The sequence below is a fragment of the Oncorhynchus mykiss genome, chromosome 2 (assembly GCF_013265735.2).
Source record: "Oncorhynchus mykiss isolate Arlee chromosome 2, USDA_OmykA_1.1, whole genome shotgun sequence".
NCBI lineage: Eukaryota > Metazoa > Chordata > Actinopteri > Salmoniformes > Salmonidae > Oncorhynchus > Oncorhynchus mykiss.
The window spans coordinates 49736747-49747741 of NC_048566.1; the positions used below are offsets into that span (position 1 = coordinate 49736747).

At 40.8% G+C, this 10995-nt stretch overlaps 1 protein-coding gene across 1 annotated transcript; it reads right to left on the bottom strand.

Annotated features, from left to right (window-relative positions):
• Positions 1–2095: 2095 nt before the first annotated feature.
• LOC118936760 (octapeptide-repeat protein T2-like) lies at positions 2096–2500 on the bottom strand. The gene has a single exon (XM_036933957.1). It carries the CDS (start codon positions 2498–2500, stop codon positions 2096–2098), a length of 405 nt encoding a protein of 134 aa, XP_036789852.1.
• Between the last annotated feature and the right edge of the window lie 8495 nt (positions 2501–10995).

Consider the following 10995-nt stretch of genomic DNA (forward strand, 5'->3'; position numbering starts at 1 on the left):
GGCTGAATAATTTTGCACGCCCAATTTTTCAGTTTTTGATTTGTTAAAGAAGTTTGAAATATCCAATAAATGTCGTTCCACTTCATGATTGTGTCCCACTTGTTGTTGATTCTTCACAAAAAAATACATTTTTATATCTTTATGTTTGAAGCCTGAAATGTGGCAAAAGGTCGCAAAGTTCAATGGGGCCAAATACTTTCGCAAGGCACTGTAGGACAGACACTTCAAAAACTTTTTCCTTGTGATTAATTTTTTTTACTCTTTTTTTGGTGACAGGTTGAAACTCATTGACTAAAACTCAAATTTCTTGGGGGTTGGCCCATGTGGGGGGAAAATGCAGGGAAAATGGCACAGCACAGCTTCCAGAAAAACTGTTGCTTTTCAAACTCAGAATTTTGTGGCTAATTGAGGACAGTTGCTAATTGCTCCTGGATTATGCATGTATGAACTACACGTTGACACATCCAGCCCAAAGAGCGCGAGATTTAATTTTAAAAAATTGTAGTTGCCAAAGTTCCAGAGCATGTCTTTTATGTCTTTAGCTTTTGTGGTCCTTAAAAAGAAACAAATTAGAGGAAATATGAATAATAACCACCTCCTCTGCTCTCTGCGTTGAGTTCAAATGCTCTCATACTTCCACAAGTGCACTGCGTGCAAAAAGCGGGAAATACAACAAGCTCACTTATTCAATGTAATCTCTTTACTTGAAGTACAAACTATACATGAAACAAAATAAAAATGAATGTTAAATTGCTTTTATGTATTTAAATGATTGTTTTGAAGATTTATGCATTACAGTGTTCCAGAAGATTGCATATTATGTATATTTTGTTTCAAAACTGCCTTTGCAATTATAATGATTCTGAAGATTATTAGGATCATGTACTGCTTAAGAAATGTATACATTCTTTTTGCAAATAAATGTTTTCTCTGCATTGATATGTGCGATTGTAAATTGATTGTAATTTGATATGTGCGATTGTAAAAGAGATGCTACTACTAACAAATGCCACTAGGTGGTACTCTCTGATTTCGTATTCCAGTTGAGTCAGCACAGTTTCACAAGTTGATGTCATATACCATATATGTCTGGTTGAATGACTATCTAGGCATAGTAAGAGAAGGTATAGGCCACACTTAGAAAGGTAGGATAGGTCATATAAAATGCCAAATAAACCATTTTCTCTAGTCAGTCACCATTCCATCACATGCCATGGACCAATAACCAATTTGCCTTTGCATGCCTGTATTTATAATTTGGGTGTGTGTTCCTCTCTTTATCCTACTCCCTTTTGATGAGGTCAACGATGAAATTATGGTAGCTGTCCCATCTGGGAATCTGAAAGTGAAAGCAAATTTGTTTCTACAGTTATAGCATCATTTTAGCTAGTATCTGCATACAAACAAGAGCATGCTACCTGGTTTTCATAAAATCTCAACTGAATACTGGCTCTCGCTATTTATACAAGCTAATGTTAGTGAGTAGTGGCTGTGGTAATAGAGGTACCTGTATGATATTCTTATGCTATTCCTATGGCTGTGGCTATGTGCAGTACAGTGTATTATATTTCTGTGGCGTATGCAAACCAGGGTGTGGATCTCAGTCTCAGACTGCTGGCTCTTTATGAAGGCATCTCTTGTCCTTTCTGTGTTCAGTCTCACATTCATTCAGATTGAACATTCAATCTCCTTCTCCATCGATTTACTTTCCAATATTGACTTTTCTTTATCTTTCCCCTCCTTCATCCTTTCCTTCTCACCTTCCATGTTCTCTCTCACTCTTTGCTCGCGCCGTCAATCTCTCACCTGCTCCATTTCCTCCGTTACCCTCTTCTCCCTCTCCTTCTCTTCCTTTTCCATTTCCTTCTTGACCCTCTTCTCCCTCTCCGCCTCTCCTTCTCTTTCTTTTCCATTTCCTTCTTGACCCTCTTCTCCCTCCACGCCTCTCATTCTCTTTCTTTTCCATTTCCTTCTTGACCCTCTTCTCCCTCTCCCTCTCAGCCTCTCCTTCTTTTACATTTCCTTTTTGACCCACTTCTCCCTCTCTTTCTCTTTCTTTTCCATTTCCTTCTTGACCCTCTACTCCCTCTCCCTCTCAGCCTCTCCTTCTTTTCCATTTCCTTCTTGACCCTCTTCTCCCTCTCAGCCTCTCCTTCTTTTCCATTTCCTTCTTGACCCTCTTCTCCCTCTCAGCCTCTCCTTCTTTTCCATTTCCTTCTTGACCCTCTTCTCCCTCTCCTTCTCTTTCTTTTCCATTTCCTTCTTGACCCTCTTCTCCCTCTCTGCCTCTCCTTCCCTTTCGTTTCCTCTTCCTTCTTGACCCTCTCCGCCTCTGCTTCTCTTTCTTTTCCATTTCCTTCTTGACCCTCTCTACCTCTCCTTCCCTTTCGTTTCCTCTTCCTTCTTGACCCTCTCCGCCTCTGCTTCTCTTTCTTTTCCATTTCCTTCTTGACCCTCTTCTCCCTCTCCGCCTCTCCTTCTCTTTCTTTTCCATTTCCATCTTGACCCTCTTCTCCCTCTCCGCCTCTGCTTCGCTTTCTTTTACATATCCTCCATTACCCTAGCTACATCACTGACTCTCTCCTTCATTTTCTTCTTCAAACCTTCCAACTCCTCCCCCCCTCACTCGATCCAACTCCTCCCTCTTCCTCTTGATCTCCTCTCTCTGTCATCATCTCATTCGCTCTCTTAATCTACTCTCTCACTCGCTTTATCTCTGTTTCCACTTACCGCCTTATCTCATCTCCTCATTTCACCCTCCTATCTCGACCTCCTCCTTCTTCTCCAGCTTCACTAACTCCACCTTCTTCTTAAACATTTCTTCTCTCTCTTTCAACTGTTTCATCCCTTCTTCCAAATCCTCTCGGACTCTCTCCACATCCTCCAATTACGTTTCTGTTGTTTATCTCTTACTCGCTCACACTCTCCATCTTCTCCTATTTCTCCTCTATTGCCTCCTTCAACTGATCCACCTCCTTTTTTTCTCCATCTCTGTCATCACTCTCTTTACCTCCATTTTCTACTCCTCCATATTCAACTTCACCGCCTCCTCTTTCTGTTTCTCCATGTCTGACATCCCCCTCCTTCCTCTTCTCAAACTCCTCCCTCTTTCTCTCCACTTCTTCCTCCTCTTCTCCCTCTTTTCTCCAATTCATCTTCTACTTCAAGTCCCCCAACTATTCTTTCACTCTACCTCATCCTTTGCCTTCTCTTCCACATCATGTCCATTTCATTCTCTTCCTTTTTAATAATCTCTCCTGAGCGTTGGGCTGGTAACCGAAAGGTTGCTAGATCGAATCCCCGAGCTGACAAGGTAAAAATCTGTCCTTCTGCCCCTGAGCAAGGCAGTTATCCCATCATGGTAAATAACTGACTTTCCAGATTCACTTAAATAAAACTTTTTTTTATTTTTATTCTTGCCGTCTTCTTCAGTCCTTCATCCATTTTATTTTCCCCTTCTCTTCCTCTTGTTGTATCTTCTCATGCTGTTTAAGGAGAACATTCACTGTGTTTTCATGCATTTCTGTATTCAAACTCTTTTATCTCCCTCTCCATTTCTCTCCTCCAGCCCTCTTTCCATTTGAGCAACTGGATAGAAAAGATATCTAATGAAATGTGATCTGCTCACCAGGTTTGCTGCTAGATGGTGCCACCTGCTGTTGTCCACATTGAACCCCTAAACTGCTCGAGGAGCACTATACTGTGGCTGACTCTCTCTGTGTGGTGGTTTGGGTGTAGTACTGGGAAAGCCAAAAAATTAAATCAATGAGTCAATAAATCAAACAACACAATCAATCAATCAAACCAATGAATCTAATCTAATCTAGTTTAGTCTAGTCTCTATAATTGAGTTCTAGTAAAAAAAACATGTAATTACACTTACTAACAGAGGGGACATAGTATGACATTATTAAAGTTAGCTAGATTGTAATTTTTTTAATAATAATAGCTCACCAAATAGGCGACTTGATTAGGGAACAGATTATTGATCAGGGCAAACAGCACAAGGCTGTTGTCTATTGTCCCCTCTTCGGTTTTTCAGGTTGGTGGGGAAAAGAGATGAAAAAAAGGAAAGAAATGAAATGTCTATGATGCCATCTATTTTGTGAAGTGCACCAGTCCTTCCTGCAGCAAAGCACCCCCACAATATGATGCTGCCACCCTTGTGCTTCACGGTTGGGATGGTGTTCTTTAGCTTGCAAGCCTCCCCCTTTTTCATCCAAACATAACGATGGTCATTATGGCCAAACAGTTCAATTTTTGTTTCATCAGACCAGAGGACATTTCTCCAAAAAGTATGATCTTTGTCCCCATGTGCAGTAGTCCGTAGTCTGGCTTTTATATGGCAGTTTTGGAGCAGTGGCTTCTTTCTTGCTGAGCGGCCTTTCAGGTTATGTCGATATAGGACTATTTTCACTGTGGATACAGATACTTTTGTACCTGTTTCCTCCAACATCTTCACAAGGTCCTTTGCTGTTGTTCTGGGATTGATTTGCACTTTTCGCACCAAAGTACGTTCATTTCTAGGAGACAGAACGCGTCTCCTTCCTGAGCGGTATGACAGCTGTGTGGTCCCATGGTGTTTATACTTGCATACGATTGTTTGTACAGATGAACATGGTATCTTCAGGCATTTGGAAATTCCTCCTAAGGATGAACCAGACCTGTGGAGGTCTACAATTGTTTTTTCTGAGGTCTTGGCTGATTTCTTTTGATTTTCCCATGATGTCTAGCAAAAAGTACTGAAGTTTGAAGGTAGGCCTTGAAATACATCCACAGGTACACCTCCAATTGACACACATGATGTCAATTAGCCTATCAGAAGCTTCTAAAGCCATGACATAATTTTCTGGAATTTTCCAAGCTGTTTAAAGGCACAGTCAACTTAGTGTATGTAAACTTCTGACCCACTGGAAATGTGATGCAGTGAATTATAAGTGAAATAATCTGTCTGTAAACAATTGTTGGAAATATTACTTGTGTCATGCACAAAGTAGATGTCCTAAACGACTTGCCAAAACTATAGTTTGTTAAAGTAATGACGGACTGTCATTTCTCTTTGCTTATTTGAGCTGTTCTTCCCATCATATGGACTTGGTCTTTTACCAAATAGGTCTATCTTCTGTATACCACTCCTACCTCGTCACAACACAACTGATTTGCTGAAACGCATTAAGAAGGAAAGAAATTCCACAATGATCTTTTAACAGGGCAGACGTGTTTATTGAAATGCATTCCAAGTGACTACTTCATGAAGCTGGTTGAGAGAATGCCAAGAGTGTGCAAAGCTGTCATCAAGGCAAAGGGTGGCTACTTTGAAGATTCTCAAATATAAAATATTTTTTGATTTGTTTAACATGTTTCTGGTTACTAAATGATCCCATATGTGTTATTTCATTGTGTTGATGTCGTCACTATTATTCTGCAATGTAGAAAATAATACAAAATAAAGAAAAAACCTGGAATGAGTAGGTGTGTCCAAACTTTTGACTGGTACTGTATGTCATTTTTTAAAGAACTCAGTCAGTGTCTGAATTTACTGTTGAAAGTTAGAATAATAGAATACGTAAGGTGCAATTTCAAAATTTGGTTGTGCATCAGCAATCAATTAGCCCAGGTCAGTATATTTTTTTAAATTGGTAAATTAGTCTAAACTTTTAGTAAGAAATCGGCACGTTCAAGGGGATCGGTCTGAGCAAGGCGCTGCATAGATTTGCTAACCTTGATCACATAATGACTAGTTATTTTGGGATGCAAAATGATGATAGAACTGTAATTATTCTGCAGCGCCTGGCTCTAGTGTTGTCACGATATCAGAAGTTTTTTCTTTGATACCAGGTTTAGTATCACGATACCATCATGATACTCGATACCAAAACGATACCACATCAAAAAAGAAGGCATATTAGCCAAAGCCACATAATGGCACTTGATCCAAACAGATAGTTACTGCTCTGTTCAATCTTTGGGCAAATGTTTTGTTCAATATCATTACATGGTTAAAAAAATTTAGACATAGCCATGTATGCATTAATGAATCAATTATACAGTCATACAATCAATTTGACCGTTTTTTGCTTATCTAACTACAGTGCCTTGCGAAAGTATTCGGCCCCCTTGAACTTTGCAACCTTTTGCCACATTTCAGGCTTCAAACATAAAGATATAAAACTGTATTTTTTTGTGAAGAATCAACAACAAGTGGGACACAATCATGAAGTGGAATGACATTTATTGGATATTTCAAAAAAATTTAACAAATCAAAAACTGAAAGATTGGGCGTGCAAAATTATTCAGCCCCCTTCAGTTAATACTTTGTAGCGCCACCTTTTGCTGCGATTACAGCTGTAAGTCGCTTGGGGTATGTCTCTATCAGTTTTGCACATCGAGAGACTGAATTTTTTTCCCATTCCTCCTTGCAAAACAGCTCGAGCTCAGTGAGGTTGGATGGAGAGCATTTGTGAACAGCAGTTTTCAGTTCTTTCCACAGATTCTCGATTGGATTCAGGTCTGGACTTTGACTTGGCCATTCTAACACCTGGATATGTTATTTTTGAACCATTCCATTGTAGATTTTGCTTTATGTTTTGGATCATTGTCTTGTTGGAAGACAAATCTCTGTCCCAGTCTCAGGTCTTTTGCAGACTCCATCAGGTTTTCTTCCAGAATGGTCCTGTATTTGGCTCCATCCATCTTCCCATCAATTTTAACCATCTTCCCTGTCCCTGCTGAAGAAAAGCAGGCCCAAACCATGATGCTGCCACCACCATGTTTGACAGTGGGGATGGTTGTTCAGGGTGATGAGCTGTGTTGCTTTTACGCCAAACATAACGTTTTGCATTGTTGCCAAAAAGTTCAATTTTGGTTTCATCTGACCAGAGCACCTTCTTCCACATGTTTGGTGTGTCTCCCAGGTGGCTTGTGGCAAACTTTAACCAACACTTTTTATGGATATCTTTAAGAAATGGCTTTCTTCTTGCCACTCTTCCATAAAGGCCAAATTTGTGCAATATACAACTGATTGTTGTCCTATGGACAGAGTCTCCCACCTCAGCTGTAGATCTCTGCAGTTCATCCAGAGTGATCATGGGCCTCTTGGCTTCTCCTTGTATGAGCTGAAAGTTTAGAGGGACGGCCAGGTCTTGGTAGATTTGCAGTGGTCTGATACTCCTTCCATTTCAATATTATCGCTTGCACAGTGCTCCTTGGGATGTTTAAAGCTTGGGAAATATTTTTGTATCCAAATCCGGCTTTAAACTTCTTCACAACAGTATCTCGGACCTGCCTGGTGTGTTCCTTGTTCTTCATGATGCTCTCGGGGCTTTTAACGGACCTCTGAGACTATCACAGTGCAGGTGCATTTATACGGAGACTTGATTACACACAGGTGGATTGTATTTATCATCATTAGTCATTTAGGTCAACATTGGATCATTCAGAGATCCTCACTGAACTTCTGGAGAGAGTTTGCTGCACTGAAAGTAAAGGGGCTGAATAATTTTGCACGCCCAATTTTTCAGTTTTTGATTTGTTAAAAAAGTTTGAAATATCCAATAAATGTCGTTCCACTTCATGATTGTGTCCCACTTGTTGTTGATTCTTCACAAAAAAACACAGTTTTATATCTTTATGTTTGAAGCCTGAAATGTGGCAAAAGGTCGCAAAGTTCAAGGGGGCCGAATACTTTCGCAAGGCACTGTACATAATACAAAGGTAATCATTTATTTGAATGGTACGTCTCTATTGATAAACTATGCCTATTCACAATACAGGTGAATGCATATTTAATAGTAAGTGTATACAATTGTGTGTGCAGTTATCGCTGATAGACAGACTTGTTCCATGAGACACGTTTGACAGAAGTACCAAAAGTAATGTCATGTTCTAGTATCGACAAAGTACAGACGTTTCGGTATATCATGCTGCTGCTCAGGCTGATCTTCTCAAAAACGATTAAGATCTTATTGTAGCCAAAGAAACCCTGAGGCTGCTTTTCATGACTCTTAATAGTCATGAGCAGTGTTGGTCAAGAGCTGGTGATGTGGGTTACTATGACAATTCACATTCACACCACACTGACATTCACTCTCTGCCCCTCACACGTTGATATCTCAGTAACTGGCGCTGGAGGGGATGGCTGCCATTTTACAGGCTCCTAACCAACTGTGCTATTTAGTTTGTTTTTTCGCATTGTTTGTAACTTATATTTTCACTTATTTTGTGCATAATATTGCTGCTACTGTGTCCTATGACCGAAAAGAGATTCTGGACATCAGAACAGCGATTACTCACCAACTGGATGGAGATCTGTTCTTTAACGAGTCCGACGCCAAGGATTTACTGCTTTCTCGAGACCAGACCCAAACCCCATCATTTGCATGAAGAAAAGTCAGAGAAAAAGGGGACAGAGGGGCTGCCATCTGAGAATGTGTAGGTGAGTGAGGAAACTTCCACTACCATCCGTACTATTGGCCAACATGCAATCACTGGAATATAAAATTAATGATCTATGATTATTAAGACTATCCTACCAACGGGACATTAAAAACGGTCATATCTTGTGTTTCACCGAGTCGTGGCTGAACGACGACACAGATACTATAGAGCTGGCTGGGTATTCCATGCATCGGCAGGACAGAGAAGCTACGTCTGGTAAGATGTGTGTGTATTTGTCAATAACAGCTGGTGCGCTATTTCTAATATTAAAGACATCTCAAGTTTTTGCTCGCCTGAGGTAGAGTACCTCATGATAAGCTGTAGACCACACTATATACCAACAGAGTTCTCATCTACAGTGGGGCAAAAAAGTATTTAGTCAGCCACCAATTGTGCAAGTTCTCCCACTTAAAAATATGAGAGAGGCTTGTAATTTTCAACACTTCAACTATGACAGACAAAATGAGAAGAAAGAAATCCAGAAAATCACATTGTAGGATTTTTTATGAATTTATTTGCAAATTATGGTGGAAAATAAGTATTTGGCAATAACAAAAGTTTATCTCAATACTTTGTTATATACCCTTTGTTGGCAATAATAGAGGTCAAACGTTTTCTGTAAGTCTTCACAAGGTTTTCACACACTGTTGCTGGTATGTTGGCCCATTCCTCCATGCAGATCTCCTCTAGAGCAGTGATGTTTTGGGGCTATTGGTGGGCAACACGGACTTTCAACTCCCTCCAAAGATTTTCTATGGGGTTGAGATCTGGAGACTGGCTAGGCCACTCCAGGACCTTGAAATGCTTCTTACGAAGCCACTCCTTCGTTGCCCAGGCGGTGTGTTTGGGATCATTGTCATGCTGAAAGACCCAGCCACGTTTCATCTTCAATGCCCTTGCTGATGGAAGGAGGTTTTCACTCAAAATCTCACGATACATGGCCCCATTCATTCTTTCCTTTTTACGGATCAGTCGTCCTGGTCCCTTTGCAGAAAAACAGCCCCAAAGCATGATATTTCCACCCCCATGCTTCACAGTAGGTATGGTGTTCTTTGGATGCAACTCAGCATTCTTTGTCCTCCAAACACAACGAGTTGAGTTTTTACCAAAAAGTCATATTTTGGTTTCATCTGACCATATGACATTCTCCCAATCTTCTTCTGGATCATCCACATGCTCTCTAGCAAACTTCAGACGGGCCTGGACACGTACTGGCTTAAGCAGGGGGACACGTCTGGCACTGCAGGATTTGAATCCCTGCCGGCGTAGTGTGTTACTGATGGTAGGCTTTGTTACTTTGGTTACTTTGGTCACAGCTCTCTGCAGGTCATTCACTGGTTCTGGGATTTTTGCTCACCGTTCTTGTGATCATTTTGACCCCACGGGGGGGAGATCTTGCGTGGAGCCCCAGATCGAGGGAGATTATCAGTGGTCTGTATGTCTTCCATTTCCTAATAATTGCTCCCACAGTTGATTTCTTCAAACCAAGCTGCTTACCTATTGCAGATTCAGTCTTCCCAGCCTGGTGCAGGTCTACAATTTTGTTTCTGGTGTCCTTTGACAGCTCTTTGGTCTTGGCCATAGTGGAGTTTGGAGTGTGACTGTTTGAGGTTGTAGACAGGTGTCTTTTATACTGATAACAAGTTCAAACAGGTGCCATTAATACAGGTAACGAGTGGAGGACAGAGGAGCCTCTTAAAGAAGAAGTTACAGGTCTGTGAGAGCCAGAAATCTTGCTTGTTTGTAGGTGACCAAATACTTAATTTCCACCATAATTTGCAAATAAATTCATTAAAAATCCTACAATGTGATTTTCTGGATTTTTTTTCTCATGTTGTCTGTCATAGTTGATGTGTACCTATGATGAAAATTACAGGGCTCTCTCATATTTTTAAGTGGGAGAACTTGCACAATTGGTGGCTGACTAAATACTTTTTTGCCCCACTGTATATTATTCGTAGCCTTTTATTTACCATTACAACTATAAGGCCATAAGCGAACAAGAAAATGCTCATCCAGAAGCGCTCTCCTAGTGGCCGGGGACTTTAATGCAGACAAACTGAAATCCATTTGACCAAATTTCTACCAGCATGTCACATGTTCAACCTGAAGGAAAACAACTCTTGACCCCCTTTAGTCCACACTCAGAGAAGCATACAAAGCCCTTCCTTACCTCCATTTGGAAAATCTGAACATAATTCTATCCTCCTGATTCCAGTTTCAAGCAAAACCTAAAGCAGGTATTACCAGTGACACGCTCAATACGGAAGTGGTCAGATGACGCGGATGCTAAGCTGCAGGACTGTTATGCTAGCATAGACTGGAATATGTTCTGTGATTCATCCAATGGCATTGAGGAGTATGCCACCTCAGTCATCAGCTTCATTGATAAGTGCATTGACGACATCGTCCCCACAGTGACCTTAGGTACATATCCCAACCAGAAGCCATGGATTACAGGAAACATCTTCAAAGAGCTGAAGGCTAGAGCTGCCGCTTTCAAGGAGCGGGACACTAATCCGGACGCGTATAAGAAATCCCGCTACTTCCTCAGACGA